Genomic DNA, 18696 nt, shown 5'->3' with positions numbered 1-18696 from the left:
AAAGAGAACCTGTAGTGAGCACAGGGCAAAATATCCAGCTCTATAACCCAGGTTTTACTGCAGTTTATGCCATTTTCTGGCTATTTCTTTCCCTTGGGTTCTCTAGCTCCCTGGGCTGCTCTTGCCAAAATGTGACTTTTGCAGGCAAAAGAGATGGCAGCTTCTCAAATCCTTTTTTTAGGTGTTATGTTCTACCCCAGTCCAACGGAAAACAGACTGTACGAGGAAACTCTGCTAAGATATGGGACTTTGAGGGGTTATGAAGTCTTCTGTGGGATAAGCAGGGGAAAAATATTAAAGTGAAAACTAGAAGAGAAGGATAATTTGTATTGGATGATTCCAGATTAATTTCTGAGGTGTCATGGTTTTCAAAACAGCCTAAGGGACTGTGGCACAAAACCATGATGATCAACGTGTTTTAATGTATCTTAGTAAATGAATGTACCTTAGTAAATGGAAATGCAGTTGTGGAACTGCTGGCTGCAAGGCTGTAAAGGGAGGATGACCACCAGAGCCTTAGCTAGCTGGAAACGGCAAGCGTGTGGAGCCTCTCTGGGTTGGTTACATGGGCTTCTGCATCTCCATGAAGAGGTGTCAAGGTGTTTTACACTCTGAATGTTGAAATGGGGCTGGTGGCTGGGAAGGGCCAGTAAAAGTTGGCAGATCAGCAGTTGTTAACTGTCCTGCTGGTTTTTTTTGTCCATACAGGCTCAGACAAATGACAGTGAATCAGATGCAGAAACTAAGAGAAGGCTTCAGAGGTCATCTGGATCAGAAAGTGAAACTGATGATACTGATGACGAGAAGAGACCAAAGCGCAGGGGACGTCCTCGAAGTGTTAGAAAAGATACTGTGGAAGGATTTACTGATGCTGAAATCAGGAGGTTAGTGCTGAAAACAAATATAGAAATCCTGCACAGGTGGAGAAAAGCCCTGATTAATCCAGGAGGTGTCCGCCTGTAAGCACAACGGTGGGTTAAGTGGAGCTGGTTCGTTTGGCCAGCTTCTGCATCTTTGTATAATTCAGTTAGCTCCCAGCTGATGACCTCAATATTCAGGTCTGTGCAAAATGGACTGGATTGTCTTTAATTAGGCAAGAGCAAAGCTGGTACCTTCCTGAAATGAATCTTTGTTGTAACTGCCTTTCCTGGGCCAAGTGGATTGAGCTAATTCCATATCACACGTGAGATCTTAGGTGCCATGAGATACAGAGCTGGACAAGCCAAGGACTCTGGCCTTCCTGACACTCTTCTGGCAGTAGGCCTGCTGACGTAAGCTTTAAGTGAAAGGCAAGCTCTGGCAAAATGACCCCATGAGAAGCACTGGTCTTGTTGGTCCCAGCAGTTGTCTATCTTCTCATCCACTGTGTCCCTGAAGTCAGCTGGGGGCTGAATTCCAGAGCATTATTTTCTTCTCCTATCGCCTAACTCTTGAGCCTTTCCCAAAGATCTCTGTTTTATGGCTCTGACCAGATGTTCAGCCACGGTTGTATGTTTTCCTTGAGTTTCTCCCTCTGTCTCCAAGGTGATGTATTTTTAAACAGGACATGGTCAGACGTTTCAGATTGTGGTAGCCCTGAAATCATAGAGAAGGAAGGAGGTGTTGTGATATGAGCTACGGCAGCTGTTTACTTTATTGTCATGTAGCAGAAAGAGGCAGAAAGAGCACAAGATGAAAAAGAGAAGGGGAAAAAATTAACTCATTTTAAAAATAATCTGTAGTTGAAGCCATTGGGTCTGATCCCAGCACAAGGCACTGTTCAATTGCAGCAACAGCGTCTGACTTTTGCCCTGAAGTTGTGTGTTAGCCATGGCAGTGATTTTCACAATAAAAATAAGACATAAAAATAAATAGCAATCCTTGTCTGCAAACCTCTGTGATGGATTGCACCACATTTGGCTCTTCTCTGATGGGTTGTTAGACTTATAGGCTGAGCGTTAAAATTACCAATGACATTGATTTAATACCTCTTTTCTCCTTGGAAAAATGAAGTTAATGATTACCAACATGGCGTGAGCCAATGCTTTCTTTCAATTTATTTTTTACACTATGCTTACGGCTCCCCGTTTTTTTTTTTTTTCCTTCATCTGTGAAACATCCAACATTCATAATAATGTTGTGTTCTTCTCCAGCCAAGGTCACAAAACTGTTCGTGGGGGCTAATGGATTAGGCTTCCCAGTCCTGAGTGATGCTTAGCTGATCAGCGTGGAATGCAAGGTTGATAGCGTGGCAGGCTGTAATTAATATGTTCAAGCATATTTGTGATAGCGTTCCCACTTTGTGTGGCAGTTGCTTTAATTTCTCTTTTTTTTTTCTTTTTTTTTTTTTTGGCTTTTTGCTTAGATTTATCAAGGCTTACAAGAAGTTTGGACTGCCTCTTGAACGGTAAGTCTCAACCTGGCCCTGCTCCGGAGGATAATTGCAGCGGGGACGTTGCGTTTCTAAGCACGACCATCCACACGTTGCTGTGGGTGGTTGATACAACCTCCACGGTGGTTGATACAACCTCCACCGGCCTTGCTGCTGTGTGGTCAGTAACCCAAGCACTGCCATGCGGTCCCTCGTGTCTCAGTTGATGGGCAGGGATGAAGGCTGGCCAAAAAGCAGCTAGAGCGGTAGTGGCGCCGGGCCGTGCGCAGCATCATCCTGCTGGCAGAGTCTGGCCCTTGGGGCATTTCCACTCTGCCTCGGAAGGAGAGGGGCCAGCTGTCTGAGCAGCAAATGCTACCCAAAACGCTTGCCAAGCTTTTCTATGCACGTTAGTTTCAAGAGTGAATTCAGAGCATCTTTCGTTTGCTGCCATATCCCTCTTGAAGGGAAGCAGGGAGAGGAACACACCGTCCTCGAGCGTGGGTCTGCAGAGCCCTGCACGAGTGTGTGACCCAGCGTAAGCGAGGGAGGAAGGGACATGGGCACATGTGCTGGGTCTGGAAAGCTGTAGCCCTTGCTGAGGTCTCGGAGCTGAGGCAGGGATCCCTGCATACGTAGTCTGAGAAATGGCTGTGGTTTTTTAGCTGGTTGTGAAACTGTTGTGAAATACAAGGCTTGCGTATGGGCCTTGATGTTACTAACTTCAGCCAGGCAAAAGGGACAGCAGATGGCAGCTTTTGACCATCAAATGGAGTTAATATGAAACTGAGAAAGCATGAAGGAGGACCGGACAGTCACAGAAGGTACCTCTTGTACCCAGGATAGACAGTTCTCACCTTTGCTTTAATACTAAAAAAATCCAAAGGATTGGATCAGTTACACTACATCTGCACTGTACTGCAGCTGTCGGACCTAAAAAAAGACTAAAACTGTGTTGTTTCCTGCATGACCTCGACTCGTGCAGGACAGCAGGTTTCCTACATTCATACATATACAGCATTCACTGGTAAAAGCTATGAAACAATTGCTCGGGGAGTGACTGGGAGGAGATACGCTGTATCAAATACAAAACTTTTAATTCTCTTTTCCCCTTTCCCAGGCTGGAGTGTATTGCCCGGGATGCTGAGCTGGTGGATAAGTCTGTGGCTGATCTGAAACGGTTAGGGGAACTCATCCACAATAGCTGTGTGTCAGCAATGCAAGAATACGAGGAGCAGCTGAAAGAAAATCCAGGTGAAGGTGAGCAAGAGGGTTGCGTGCTGCTGTTATGGTGCTTTTGGGGCAAGTTCCATGGAGCTGGTGAGAAAACCATTCCCTTGCTGGGCAGGGAGGCATAGAATCATAGAATTGCTGAGGTTGGAAGGGACCTTTAAGATCATCGAGTCCAACCTTTAACCTGCCCGGACAAAAGCCACTTCTAAACCATGTCCCTAAGTGCCCCATCTACCCTTTTTTGAAACACCTCCAGGGATGGTGAATCCACCACCTCCACCTCCCTGGGCAGCCTATTCCAATGTTTAATAACCCTTTCAGTGAAAAAATGTTTCCTAATATCCAATCTAAACCTCCCCTGACGTAACTTGAACCCGTTTCCTCTCGTCCTATCACTTGTCACCAGGGAGAAGAGGTCAGCCCCCATCTCTCTACAACCTCCTTTCAGGTAGTTGTAGAGGGTGATGAGGTCTCCCCTCAGCCTCCTCTTCTCCAACCTAAACAACCCCAGCTCCCTCAGTTGTTCTTCATAAGGTTTGTCCTCCAGACCCCTCACCAGCTTCGTAGCCCTTTTGCATGCCGCACTGCAACTTAAACGCAAAGAACAAGCACACACTTAAACCATCCCATCTCTGCCAGGCAGCCCTCACCAAGGGAGGGAAACCCCTGAGTCTTCTGCTCAGAATGGAAAGTGCCGTTTGGGTCTGTTGCCTTCTGCTGAGCATGAGTTTTCGTGGGGAGAGGCTGAAGTCATCAGCTTATTTAATGCCGGGCCACAAGGCGAAGCAGATCATATTGAACTGCTCCTGGGACTGGTGATCAAACTGGTGCTGTGTACTCCATGGTAAAGCTGGATCCGCAATTAGCACTTGTCGGAGCTGGCATCATCAACCACTCTGCGGCTGTTCTGTTGGTTTGGAGATAAGAGGGGTCTGGGCTGGATTTCACGCTGGGTCTCTGCCTGTTGCAGCTGAACAAAACTACTGAAGGAACAGCTCCAGCGTACTTAGATGTATTTTTAAGAAAATGATACCGGGAGGTGTTCGGATTGCAGATCTAAGTGAGTTAGTGAAACAAAACTTAGATTTTCGGCCTACCTTAGCAGGTAGCCTTATGTTTAAATAAGGTATTGCAGGAAAGGTCTTGATCTCTGTGCATCTAAACGTTTTTACAGAGGCATTTCTTTCTGTAAGAGTTCTCTTAGTTGCTGTGTTTTGTTGCTGAGCAGGGAAAGGACCTGGAAAAAGAAGAGGTCCTACTATCAAGATTTCTGGTGTCCAGGTCAACGTGAAATCCATCATCCAGCACGAAGAGGAGTTTGAAATGCTGCATAAATCCATTCCCACGGACCCAGAGGAAAGGAAGAAGTGAGTTTGGCTAAGTAGGCAATGCAGATAGAGGCTCAGGGAATTTGGATTTTGTAGTGGAAAGAGAATAGCCTAGATATGTGGATTTGCTTTATCCTCCGCAGCATTAAAAGTAGCTCATGTTTGAAATGCCTTCAGGTACCGCCTGACGTGCCGTGTCAAAGCTGCCCATTTTGATGTAGACTGGGGAGTGGAGGAGGATTCTCGCTTGTTAGTGGGAATTTACGAGCATGGTTATGGAAACTGGGAGCTAATTAAAACAGATCCGGAATTGAAGTTATCTGATAAGGTAGGTCGCTTTGCTTGTTGCTTGCATTGGGTCTGTTGCAGTGTTCGTAGACAACATGTTTGATTTACTCCAGAAACAGATGTTTATGTTTGTAACCACTCCAAAAATAATAATAAATAATAATGAGGAAAACAGTGACCTCCATGGAATGTTACATGCTTGATGGAAAGCAGAGTTGCGTTATTTGATTGGCAGTAAATTTTCTCTGAACGGTACCATATGAACCACACTGAAATGATGCAGGAAGAAAATGGTAATGCTGACATGTGTGGTTACGTGCACAGTGTAGACGGTGCATTGCATAATTGTGACTTGATATTTCCTTGAGCATCTCACAAGAAGCTGAGTCTGAATTTCTGCGTGGAAATAATTTTTCACAGATTTGACACTGCTTGTTTCAAGACTGGTCTGTTTTAGCTTTGAGGGTATGGTTACATGACTGGCTACGGCAGCAAAGCCAGCTGGAAAGCCTCCATCTAGTTCCTCTGTTCCTCAGTCATTCCCATAAGAACCGTTTGTGGGGGCCATGTTGAAATGATCCAGGTTAAAAATAAGCCGCCATCCGTTGTGTCAGCACAGTGGAAGGAGAGCAAACTGCAGCATAGGGCTGAAGAACATCGGGACTCTCTACACCAGCTTTGCTGACAATCTGCTGCATTCCCATGACATCCCCGCTAGTGCCTTTAGCAAAGATCACACTGTGGCTTGAGAGCCCTCCTACGTGAAGTTCAGAAAGGCATTTTCCAAAGGAAACAATTGCCTGAGACATGCCACCCAATTTCCGATGACGTGTCAGGGTAACCAGAGTTAGCAAACTGAGATACTTCCTCCACAATATGGCACCTTGCAGCCTTGTTTTCTGCTCAAAATTCTGCATCTGTATCGTTGCTGTAGCAATGTCTCAGGTTACCAAAGAGGACCACCCTGCGGTGATAAGGCTGTCACAAACAAAGCTGATGTGTCAAGGGGAGCGGACTCAGTTTTGCAACTCAGAGTCCCACATATAATTTGCAAAGTTTCTTTTCTTCTACCAGAAAGATCATAGAGAATCTAGAGAGCTTCCTTGGGGTCCTTTCACTTCTGCAAAAGGCCAGGGGGAGAGATGCTTGCTATAGGAGCTTTGCTTTTGGCTAGACAGGGAGAGTCTGTGTGGGAGCTGGAAGAAATACTTGAACCTTCTTGTTCCCCGAGAAGGTGCAGCATCTCCAACCCTTTGCTGGACCTGGAAGGACTGCTGCTAGTGTGTATCTCTTTTGTCAATGTTTGATATAGGTACATGTGGGTGTATTTTTTTTTTCTTCTTCTTTATCAAAGATCCTACCTGTTGAGACAGATAAGAAACCTCAGGGAAAACAGCTCCAGACCCGAGTTGATTATCTACTGAAACTGCTGAAGAAAGATCTGGACAAGAAAGAAAACTTGAAAGATGGGGAAGAGGTGAGATGTGGCCGCTTGATTCTGGGGCTTTCAGAATGAGTGGTTTGCTGATGGTAGGAGAGAGCCTGTGTTCCCAGGTCACTGAACATCATCGACATGACAGAATATGGACTTGTCTGTGATACTGAAATGATAATTAGTAAGGGACAAGTAATTAACTATTACATTTGCTGAAGAACTCGGGCTCATCAGGTTTCCTGCCGCTCTGCAGGACCGGCAGCTGTTGGTGAGACGTTCAGGAGATGGGGTATATCCTCAGGAAGCAGCTGTAGCTGTTTGCTTGCTCTGACTTGTTCTGTGTTTTCACCAGGGCAAGCTCAAGAAGAGGAAACCACGAGTAAAGAAAGAGAACAAGGCTCCCAAAGTCAAAGATGAGCATGGGAACGAACTCTCCTCTCCTCGGCACTCAGACAACCAGTCAGAAGAAGGTGAAGTCAAGGTGAGTCAACTCGGTGGCTAGCGGTGTTTCCAGGTTTCCTTGAGCTCTGTTGTTACGGCAGAAACTCGCCTTGAGAAGCACCACTAGCAAATGCCCTGTGGAGTCAGGGGACACTGTGGAGTGCATTCCCACGGGAGGCTGGCAAATTCACAAAAGCACATCCAGCTCTCGGCGTGAAAGAAGGACCTTTCCCACCCACTCTTTTACATTGGTGCTTTTAAGTGTTTTGATGGATCCTAGAATGGCCACACACATCCATGTATTGACTTGGAGGAAAGGTTGTCTCAGGACAAACTCTGTTGCCCTTATAAAGGAGAGAAAGAAGAATTGTTTCCCTCTCCTTTTCAGTACGTCAGCCGGTGGTGAAGCTGGAGTTTACCAAGGTCATGCTGTTGCTTAGAAAACCTTCTCTCTTTGAGTGGTTTGGCTTGAAGTCTAAGGCTTTTTGTTCATGTGCTGATCAGTATCTACCTTAGGGGCTGAGCATTCTCAAGCGCAGCTGGCAAAGGAAAGCGGTGCTTATCTGCAGTTTGCCAGCTAGTTACAGATTGGGGCTCGCCTGGTTTTTATACCCTTTTTTCCAAGGGTTGGGTGGGTTGCAGCTGGTTAAGTAGGGCTTGCTGTCTGGTTAAAGAGGTGCGAGGGCAAATTTGGATGGACCTCAAAAATTGCCTGTGTTTCAAGGATGTAAGTTTTATGGAAGAAAGTGTACGTGAGGTGATGGACTCCAACTTTGTGCTGTGACTGATTGGTTTTTTTTTTAGGAGGATGGCTTGGAAAAGAGCCCCGTGAAAAAGAAACAGAAGAAGAAAGAGAATAAAGAGAACAAGGAAAAACAGACAACCACTAAGAAAGAAAAGGAAAGCGATAAAGAGAAAAAGAAGACAAAAGACAAGAAAGAAAAGGTATGCAGTACTCTCCGGAGCAGTTTAAGAGATAGGAAACTCTTTGAGCAGAAGGACAAGTTATGAGACTTATGATTCACTAAAGGCCCTGTGTGAAGAGACATCAGCGAAGCGCTGTGGGGTGAGGTGGTATCCCATGTTCAGTCCTCTTGGATTCTTTTTGTGAAGAATTGCAACAAAAAGTGGAGAAAGCAATGTATCCTAAAGCTTGATGGAATGTGAGCGAAAAAGAAAAGCTGTCCCTGTGACAGCGATATGGCCAAATAGCTGATGTTAAGAAAGAAAGGGGGAAGAGCCTGGAGCACTCAGATCAAAGTTCTGTTCAGCTGTGATTTATCACAAGCTTGGCAGCTCCTTGTCTGTATTCCCCTCTAATTTAAATTCACCCCAAATAACCCAGCTGTCCACACCACCAAGTTGTCCTTGTGGCAGTTCAGGACTCACCAGAATGAGTGTTTCAACATCAACGGTATGTTGTGGACTAAACTGTCCCATGAGTTTTGGGTACAACTGCCCTGAGGCTGGGTTCAAATTGGAAGGGGAGTAAAAGCTTCTGTAATAATGACCTGAAGTACCTGTCCAAGGAACAGGTATGTACTGCATGCCCAGTGTGTTTTGACACTGAGGTCATAAGTGCAAACCAAGAAGTTTTGTTGCATATGTAGGGGAAAGTTTGCTTTCCAGTGATTTTTGGTATGACTTTGACTCTAAAGGGCTTTGACTACAGGTAAGTCATATAAGTCAAAATTTACCCTAACGGGCCATGATTTGAGGTTACTTTCCAGAGGGTCTGAGGACTAGTGGCATCACCAAGTTGCAAATCCTTGTAGACATGAGAGTACTCTGAGCTCTGTCCTTTGCAAGGGATATATATTCTTTATCTTAACCTCTCTTCCAAGTCTTCAACGCTGTTTTTCTCTCCATGAGTATGAATATCGTATTCATGTCCAAAATGTTGACTCTGACTTCTCTCTACTCCCTCAGGGATGACGTAAAGCTAAATAGAGGCATTATAGCTAAACAATTTGAGATCTTGGGAGGAAAGTTGTAGGAGCGGTGCCCAGGGTTTAACAGCTGCCAGTAACAATAGTGTGGAGGTTGTTAGTTGGATCACTTGGGATCCTGCAGTCTGGCTCGTCATGTGATGTGTGTAATTTGTCCTTGTAAAGCCTAAAGGTGGTGAAGCCAAATCTGGAAGTAAAGGGAAGAGATCACAAGGTCCTGTCCACATTACTGCAGGGAGTGAACCGATCCCCATTGGAGAAGACGAGGATGACGATCTGGACCAAGAAACATTCAGCATAGTGAGTATTTCCCTCGGGAGATGGGAGGACAGTGGCAGAGAGCCCAGCAAGGCAGCTAGGGTTTTTGCTTACATGTTATCCAAGGATGTGTTTTAGGTGTCAGGGTGTGAGCCCCCTTCTAGTGCCCCACCGTGATTTCTTCTGGCCGGTCTGAGAGCATGGCAGGACAACCCTGTACGAGAGTTGTCCACCAGCTGCCTCTGTGCCTACCAGCTGGCTGCTGTAAATGACACTTCGACTGGAAGAAACTTCAAAGCTCTTTCAGCTCCCGATTCTCACCAAGCAGTTGCGCTGTTCAAGGGTTCAGATAACTCTCCTCAAAATTCAGCTTTGCATGAGCGCGCATGTTCACCCCCTGCCTCTGCCAGGGATGTCATCCAGGGCAGACGAAGGCAGCATGTCAACAGGACACGCAGAAGGGCTCTCTCCTTCAGCTGATAATTTCCCCCTGCTCGTTTGACAGCCCTGGGTTACAGAAGACCCTGCAGCCTTAGGTGGTAGCCATTCTCCTGTAGAAGCCAAGGAGCTATTATGGCTCTTCCAGGTGGGGAAATACAGGAGAGTTTTGAGGGTGACCTTGCTGTGGCAGTGGGAGGTGTGGAGTCGTCTGAACTGTAAGCACTTCCTGAGCTGTGTTAATGCTCTTGCAACAAACGCGCTCGCAAGGCTGCTTGTGAAAATAGCCTTTTAGTAAAAGTTGTCATGACAGAATCTCCTTGGCCTGACTTGCACAGGGAAGTGCTGAAATATCGCTTTTTAGCAACAGTTCTCTAAATTAAAATCTGTGTATTCCCTGTGGGTCTTGTGTTATTTTTTTTTGTGTCTGTTTTTTCCTTTTACTTTCCCTCTGTGATGCATGAGAGGTCCAGTCAGGCAGTAGAGACCTGTCTGATTTACTGTCTGTGCACAGTGTTGATGAGCGCAGCCGACAAAGGTGGTGCTTTCATCTCATGTTTTCCAGTTTGGGTAAAAGCAATAGATTAAAGCGCCCACAGATGGGGATGGACAGGGAGGTTATTGAGTGAGCGCTCATTCAGCTGGGGCTGCTGGTTCAGCATGTCAGTGCTCGGTTATGCTTCCCTGCCTGCCGTGGGATCAGGGCAAAGAGCAAACCGTGTGCGATTACGGTTTCCAAAGCAAACTGTTCCCCTCGAAAAGGGGCAGCGGTGGAGATGGGGAGACTCTCGTCTTTTCCTCATTATTTTCTGCAGCATGTCTAACAAATTGCTATTTTCATAGCTGATTTCTCATTGCCTAATGGTCAGATAAAGCTAATATCTCATGCTAATGAACTTCTTCCAGCTCTGTCTGATTAAGAGCCCTGTGCCAAATTAATGACTTTGTGCTCTCTGTTGCTTTTTCAAGTGCAAGGAAAGGATGAGACCAGTCAAAAAAGCACTGAAGCAACTCGATAAGCCTGATAAGGGACTGACGGTTCAAGAACAGCTGGAGCACACGCGCAACTGCCTCCTAAAAATTGGGGACCGCATCTCTGAGTGCCTTAAAGCCTACACCGACCAGGATCATATCAAACTATGGAGAAGGTGGGGGATCATTTTGTTTTCTTTGGCTGGTCTACGATATTTAAAAACGGTAGTCAGAGGGTTTTATGTGGATGAGTGTGCCATTTGCCTCTTATTTAACCTGTGAGATCTTATGTTCTCTAGCCCACTCAGTCCACGACCAGTGTCAGGTGAGGGTTTTGTCTGCAAGTTGTTTCAACAACTTGAAACAATGCAAGGTGTTTCATTTAAATTGATTTCAGAGCTAGTTTAGATAAACCAATGCAAACCTCTTTATTTTACTTTGAAGAGCTTGGTTCCAGATCTCTTCTGATCATCCTGTCCTGGGCTGGGTTTGAGACTCTTTTCCAGAGAGGGTAGAACTGATTTGATGTTAGTTTGAAAGCAGTTGGCAATTAAACTGCTGATGTAGCAATTAACAGACAATGTTCATGTCCTTCCAGGAACCTATGGATATTTGTGTCAAAATTCACAGAATTTGATGCCAGAAAACTGCACAAACTCTACAAGATGGCTCATAAGAAAAGATCGCAGGAAGAGGAGGTGAGACCTGAAGTGCCTTCCCTCTGGCTGCTGTCTGTCTGTGTACTGTTTTTAAAAGTTGTCACACTTGAAGTGTCAATACTTTTTTGCCTCTTATCATGGGCTTGCTTTATTGTTGTTGGCAGTCTGTGATTTTCTTAACATCTAAACAGTCTGGTTGCATTTGCCTTCTCTTTCATGTGGCATTTCTCCCTTCACCTAACAACACTGGTCACCTTGTTCTGGCTGTTCTGACCAAGAAAAAGCATTGCTTGGTGTGGAATGTTGCGTTGAGTTCTTCTTTAGAGTGAAAAGTCTGGGAATGCCGCCCTATAGGGATGGGATGTAGAAGCAGAGTTGCATGGGGCAAAATTGTGCCTGTCCACCCACCACGTTTGTACCATTGCCATTCATATTACGCTTGGCCACAGTTGGTTCACCAAGTCCTCAAGTGGCCCACAGCGTGGGGAGTCTGCAGAAAAATCCGGAGCCTGACAGATAAGGCTCTTGCTCTCCTAGTCTGAATCTTTTGGTGGAAGAGCAGTTGAGCTGTAACCCTCTCTTCTGCCTTGCAGGAGCAGAAGAAGAAGGAGGACATGTCCAGCATGAAGAAGCCGTTCCGCCCAGAGCCTTCAGGCTCCAGCCGCGATTCTGTGATGTCCCAGTCTCATGTGCCTCACAATCCCCATTCCCAGAAGATCCACATGCCCCCATCCCATGCCCAGCAGCAGATGCACGGGCACCCGCGTGACAACTACGGTCATCCAAACAAGAGACATTTCAGCAACACAGGTGAGTGCCGGCAAGCCAGGAGAGACCATCCCTTCTAACCTCCTGGCTGTTTGCTCTTGGACACAAATCCTTCCGGAACTTGCGTCTGGTCAGGTTTAAAAGTGATGGGATGGAACATATTATTGCCACTGTGCTTCTCGCTGGTCTAGAAAACATGGTGATATAGTGATGAAGAGTATAAGAATAGGACAGAATAAGATTTGCTAAAGTAATGATAAAGAAATTCAGAGAATAAAATTGGGCCCACGTAGTTGAGGGAGGAGAAAGTTAAAGGCCTACAGCAATAGTTATAATTTCTTTGAGAATTCAGCAAAGTAATGGGTTTAAACTAAAGTATGAAAGACACTTACTGGTGCTTTCCTCATTGCAGACCGAGGAGAATGGCAGAGGGATCGAAAGTTCAACTACGGTGGCAACAGCAACCAGATGTGGGGTGGGGAGCGGCATCACCAGTATGAGCAGCACTGGTACAAGGACCACCACTACGGGGATCGGCGATCTCGTGGAGAGCCCCACCGGAGCTCTGGGAACTACAGACCAAATAACCTCTCCCGCAAGAGGCCATACGAACAGTACAACAGTGACCGAGACCACAGAGGCCACCGAGATTATTATGACAGGTAATCCCCTTTCATCTCGGAAAGGCTGGGAAGAGTTTGCAGTGATGTACCCGGCCATGGTGGTCAGGTGTTCCTTGGGGAACTGATCTCCATCCATTTGTTTTCTCTCTGCAGGCACCACCATGATTCCAAGCGTCGACGATCCGATGAGTTCAGGCCTCAGAACTACCACCAGCAGGATTTCCGACGGATGTCTGATCACAGGCCACCCATGGGATACCATGGCCAAGGACCTTCGGACCACTACCGGTCCTTCCACACAGACAAATCGGGAGATTACAAACAGCCTCTCCCGCCACCTCACCCTGCAGTGTCGGACCCTCGCTCGCCCCCCTCTCAGAAATCCCCCCACGATTCCAAGTCACCTCTCGATCACAGGTCACCTCTGGATAGGTCGTTAGAACAGAAAAACAATCCAGATTATAACTGGAACATTCGGAAAACATAAAGTGACTGAGAGGGGGGGAAAGCGCACGTCTGAAATACTTGGTTTGATGCAACAGCGGCTGGTTTCTCCAAGCCAGCAATCAGAAACTCTGAACATGCTGCTATCATCTTGCTGGGTCAAGGAGGATTTTGGGGGAGTAGGTGGAGGAAGATTTTTTCCCTAGCTCTCGGTTTGGATTCCCATTTCCTTTCCCCTCTTTTACCATTGAACTCTGGAACCACCCTTGCTGCCTCATTCTTCGTTTTGTTTTGGTTTTCCTCATTCCAATGGACCCAAGGGAATTTTCCCCAGCCAGTGTTTCCCCAAACCGAGAAGGTGGATCGATGCTGCTTAGGATCGTGCAGAAGGCTGCGTGCCTGCTCTGACTTGATGTTACGTGACAGATGCTGCTTTGGGATTGGGGATAAACTGGTTGGGCTGGGCTTTGTCTGTAACCAGCACAGGGCAATGGGAGAATATGTTCAAGGAGGGACAGGAGAGTCCCTCAGCAGCCAAGCTTGGTTGAAAGAGGGACTCGATGTCTCCCTGCAGAGTGTCTCCAAAGGAGTTGGAGCCATGCTGGTGAAAATCCATTGCTTTCCTGGCCCACATTATCATTTCCGTGTCTTTATCCATTTCAAGAAACTGGCTCTGCTTTGATTGCTTTTGTGTCCCCTGCAACAGAAGAGGTGTGGGGGATCTTCCTCCCATCTCCAGGGCTGGAACTGGCAAATCTTGACTCCAGGGGCCTTTGGGATATGTGAAAAATAGACAAACTTCCTTAGCAAAGGCTTAGTTCTCTTCTAACCAGTAGGAAAAAAAAATTGGGGTGAGAGCAGTATTTCCCAGTGGACAGGGCTCAGGAGTTTGTAACAAAACTCCTCTTCTCTTCTGACATGGGCAGCTTGGATGGTCCAGGAACTAACAGATGCTGGCTGGGAGCTGCAAGGTCAAAAGGTGGCTCTGGGTATCTAGGGCTCCTGAAGTTCCTAATCTCCCTGCCACTGAGGTGCTCCAGTCTTTGGGCGAGTCACTTCTCTCTGCACTTCGTGAAAACAGTGATCACAAAACTGTACTGCAACAAAAGCATAAGGGATGGCAGAGCAGAGTTAAATAGGAATCCAGCGGACTGATCACTGTTCAGCAGTCACCTTCCTGCCACCCTGCCAGCAGTCAGCAGTAACTCTGAATTGCTGAAAGACCTTCTGTCTGTCGACATTGGAAACGTGCCTGAGGGCTTGGCACCTAAGTGAGCAGGGGGAGAATTAAAAATCCTTGGAGCAAATGTCTTAGGAGCCCAGCAGGGCAGAGGGAAGAGAGGAGTCTGCAGCCCAGCTTAGTGGACTTCAGAGCAAACACTCCTCCAAGTATTCGAGCCCCAATGTGTGATGCAGAACAGTGCCCGGGCTGGAGACTGGTGTGGTGAGAGGGGCTGCGCACAGATTGCTGGCCAGAAGTAGTTTGGGTGATTATTTTTCAGGTCCTAGGTCTTTGTCCGTAGAGTCACATCCCTGGAGACCACAAAGCTCTCCCAACAGCCAGGCTGCCCTGAGCCTGGTGTCCAGGGATGGGTCATCTCCCGGAGCTCAGTATTGAAGACCAGGCTGTTCCAGACTCCTCTTTTTGGTGGGGAACAGAAGCTGGGCTTCCTATTAAGATGCCAGTATCTGACCCTAATAAGCTGTGATGTTTTTTCCCTGAAAGGCTGAGGGGAGATGGGTGTTCAGGGCTGGCTTCCTGACTCCAGCCAGTGCCTTGGAAGGTGCACACAAACCAACACTAATACTTCCTTCCACCCTCCCTCCATGCAGTGCATCCCTTGGAATCTGTTGCCCTCAATCCCGCCTTTCTGAGCCCGCTGCTTTAACAGGACACGCAGGAAGTGTTTTGCTCCCCTTTTGTTTTCATTTTGCAAGATTTCCACCAAATGCAGGGCAGTTTTGCTTCCTCAGGGGCTCCGTACTGCCCCGAGAGAGTGTTAACACTTGTGTTTACCTGCACAGGAGGAGGTGAAGGCAAGTCTTCCACGGTCCCCCTTGGAGCTGCCGGGTGACGGGAGGTGTTGAGACAGCGTGTTTCCGCGGTGTTTCTCACTAAGCTGTGATTGCAGGCGCGCTTGCTGCGGTATTCAACAAAGAGGTCCTTTCTTTTCAGAGGTATTAGCTTTTAATGTGAAAATGGAAGAAACCTGGGAGGGGCAAAGAGAATTGCTCTTTTTGTTCGCCAAGCGGTGCTATCGTGATGGAAAGCTCGTGCCATACACTTGTAGCAAAAGGCAATACTGGCCAGACCAGTGTTACGGTTGGTGCAGGAAAACTTGGAGCCCCAGCAAGAGGCGTTTTCTGTGTGCAGGCGTGGGGGGGTTTCTGCTCGTTCCAGGTGTGAGCTTGGTTGGGGTTTCCTTTTTTTGGGCAACAGCAAAAGCTTTACCCGTATCCACCGAAGAGCTGTCCCCGCTGTCACGTTAGCCCGACACTGAAGTCACATAGTTTTGTTCACTCATGGTGGGTGGGTCTTCACTGGGTTGGGCTTTAATGAAGCTGGAGAACTAGATTTGGGAGAAAATCCTCCCTGAGCCCACGCACACGCACGCATGTGTTTTATGTCCCCTCGACATAGGGACCAGACACAGTCACTTGGATGTGAGTGGGATCGGAGGGGACGGGTCCACAGCCATAAACCTCACTGCGGTGTTTGTGTCAACATCTGGTACAGCTCTTCCTTCCCAACCAGCTGCGGGATTCCCTCTAGCCTCGCTGCAGGACAAAGTAGCAACTTGCTGGGTTTTCTTTTTTTTTTTTTTTTTAAAAAAAAGAGAGTTTTTCAGCCTGACCCCTTTGGAAATGGTGTAAAGTCGTGAATTCACACGATGGAAGTCCTGCGGCCCGAAACCTGCTGCGGGGACAGGCAATGCGGTGCCCAACCGAAGTGGATACTTAAACAGCGCTCTGAAGTCATTACGTGAACAGTTTTAAGTGATCCACGCAAAAATACTATTCTGCTTTCACCCATTTCCTCCTGACCTCCGTCTCCCCTCCGGGGAGAGAAGGACTCTTACTGTAAAAATGTGGACTTTTAAACCTGTTGACTAAAAACAGTAATTAATATTAATTTATATTTGTGAAAAAAATGCCACTGTCCTAGTGATTTCTGATGTAAATATGTTGTTTATATAGTATGTATTAAATTTTCCTACATTGTAAAACTGCTGTACTTTTGATTCTTGTATATTAAAAAGTGTTACTGAGATTTTCAGAACCGCGCCAGCGTGGTGTGTCTGGGGGGGTCCTGCAGCCCCTCGGTGCGGCGGCCGCTCGGGTGGAAGCATTGGGCGAGTGCCTAAAACTGGGGCTCTTACGGGATCACGGGGCCCTTTCCTGCGAGCCACGGGCATGCCGGGATGGGTATTTTCACTCTGCAGGAATAAGCATGTTCTTCTTGGCTGTTTTACATAGTTTCGCAGTCTGCGGTGATAGAGACTTGGAAACCCCTTCGGATGGGAATTTCCACCCGATCAGAAGCCCGTTTCCACCAGGATTTCACTGGGATGGTACCGATGTTTATGTGTTTGTCCAACCTCCGTCTTTTCTGGATCTCTGGAGGTGTGTAAACTTCTTTTTGACCCTTTCTGGGGAGAATTCCCCTTTCTCTAGGAGAAGTGCTGCTCCCACGACATCAGTGGAGTTCTCCGCTCTGTCCTCAGCCCTTCCTGGGCAGGACGTGCCTCTCCCCAGGTGGGATGCGACGGTATCCTGCGGGCTGCTGTGGGTTTGGTCTTTCCGCTCCACCCGTTCACACCGAAGCCCACATGGGCAAGACACGGTGCTGGGATTGAAGCTATTTCTCCCAAGTTACAAAAGCTCATTGTAAAAATCCCTTTTCACACCTGGAGCCGCCGGGTCCAGCCCTTCCCAGCCTCTCTGCTGCTGGGCCAAGTTTCAGCCAAGAGTGAAATTTCACAGTTGAGTTATATGTTCCTGAAAAATGGTTTTCCTAATGGAAAAAGAGTGACTGGCCGCGAGCCGTGGGGCTGCGGCAGGGAGAGGTGTGGGGGCTATGGGGGGCTGTGCTGGTTGTCCCTGCCCAGGGCACAGGGGGGTGAATCTACCTGAGGCAGGTGATATTTTTAATTCGGCGCTGGTTAATTTCTTACCCAGGGCTGCCCGCGGGAAAACTGGAGAAGCAGAGCCCTGAGGAGAGAGCCAGGGCAGTGGGCAGGTAAGGATACGGCCGCCCTGATGCCGTGGGACGTGGGGAGGAGCTCAGCCCGGCATCCCCCTGCCAGCCCGCATCCGCAGCACCACGCTGCAAACGCTGAAATCCTGAGGCCTCGTCAAAGCCGATGAGGAAATGACCCCTTGGCGTGATGCGACTTGCCCCATCTCCCTGCCAGGTGGGTCCAGGTGGTCCCACAGGAGCATCTCCTCCATAAGGCCATGGCCCATGCCCTGTGGTGGCCATCCCAGGGTGCTGGGCAGAGCAGGGGCCGTGGCTGGGCCGGGTCGGCGTCGCCCAGGCTGGTGGCTACCGGATGGCTTGTCTCGGTGGGGGGACCCGGGGGGGGTGTCCCTCAGCAGGAAGGGGAGCAGGACCCTCACCATGCCTCGCACCCACCGCAGCGAGGGGACGGGGAGGCCGAGAAGCCCCTGCTTTTCGCTTTACGCCATGCCGGAGGGGACCCTCTAGAGGGCAGCCGGTTCCCAGCAAAAAGCCGTTATTTTGGTGAACGATATTCCGCAGCCGTGGCTGTTCCCAGCCAGCCGGGGGTGAGGAGCGGCTGGGGGACGGCCGTGTCCCCCGCTCGCCCCGAGCCCTCGGGTGCAAAGCTGGGAGCAGCCAAGGCTCTGACCGAAGCCCGGGGATGGGCGTGAACAGCCAAAAACGGGGCTTGAGGCCATACCTGTGGCACTTGAGCAGCCATCGCACCACAGGACGATGTCCTTCAGGCTGAGGGGTAGGACAGGACAGGACCTTGGGGCCCCCAGGGGCTGCCCGCAGAGGCTGGAGCTGCACCTTCGCCGTCCATGGAGTATGACCCGGAGAACAATTTGATCCTCTTCAAGATGCCACAGGGTCAGCGCTGCCACCGCTGCCGGTCCCTGCATGGCCTGGGCCTTCCCCACCCACCTCCTGGTGGAGGTTCAGTGCCACGTGTGATTAATGAGGACAGGGACACCCCGGTCACTCACGGGTCACCTTGCATCAGCACTTTGTCCCACCAGGAGATGCAGGTGAGTTCTTGCCCGCTGGCCGCCCAAGGCTGGAGAGCAGGGGACCATTGGTGAAGTCTTGGCAGGGCAGCGAGCGAGGGACATCCCCATCCCCCCATGATCTGGGCATTTTTTGGATGACTTGGCAGATTTGGCTAAAGCCGAGCTCCTGGGAGCTGGTGCAAGTGGTGGCGAGGGAGTGGGATTGGCGCTTTCCGAAAGCTGCCAGTTCTTCAGGGCACTGAAGGAGAGCGGATGTCAGGGCTCGATCTCTGGGT

At 48.5% G+C, this 18696-nt stretch overlaps 1 protein-coding gene across 9 annotated transcripts in view; it reads left to right on the top strand.

Moving 5' to 3' along the window:
- Positions 1-16455, top strand: part of CHD2 (chromodomain helicase DNA binding protein 2) — an 88503-nt gene extending 72048 nt beyond the window's left edge. For 7 of the 9 annotated variants that reach the window (XM_074600575.1, XM_074600572.1, XM_074600578.1 and 4 more), the window contains 14 exons: positions 709-884; positions 2345-2386; positions 3471-3610; positions 4812-4950; positions 5089-5239; positions 6554-6676; positions 6987-7115; positions 7880-8020; positions 9190-9324; positions 10690-10868; positions 11291-11390; positions 11945-12161; positions 12532-12781; positions 12896-16455. In XM_074600575.1, coding sequence (XP_074456676.1) covers positions 709-884; positions 2345-2386; positions 3471-3610; positions 4812-4950; positions 5089-5239; positions 6554-6676; positions 6987-7115; positions 7880-8020; positions 9190-9324; positions 10690-10868; positions 11291-11390; positions 11945-12161; positions 12532-12781; positions 12896-13229 — 2256 coding nt within the window. In that variant the 3' untranslated portion in view covers positions 13230-16455. Of the gene's footprint in view, positions 1-708; positions 885-2344; positions 2387-3470; positions 3611-4222; positions 4566-4811; positions 4951-5088; positions 5240-6553; positions 6677-6986; positions 7116-7879; positions 8021-9189; positions 9325-10689; positions 10869-11290; positions 11391-11944; positions 12162-12531; positions 12782-12895 lie in introns of those variants that run through there. The other 2 variants (XM_074600580.1, XM_074600581.1) reach the window with 2 other exon arrangements.
- Positions 16456-18696: the final 2241 nt, after the last annotated feature.

The sequence above is a fragment of the Larus michahellis genome, chromosome 9 (genome assembly GCF_964199755.1).
Source record: "Larus michahellis chromosome 9, bLarMic1.1, whole genome shotgun sequence".
NCBI lineage: Eukaryota > Metazoa > Chordata > Aves > Charadriiformes > Laridae > Larus > Larus michahellis.
This window is presented reverse-complemented; position numbering and strand designations above follow the sequence as displayed.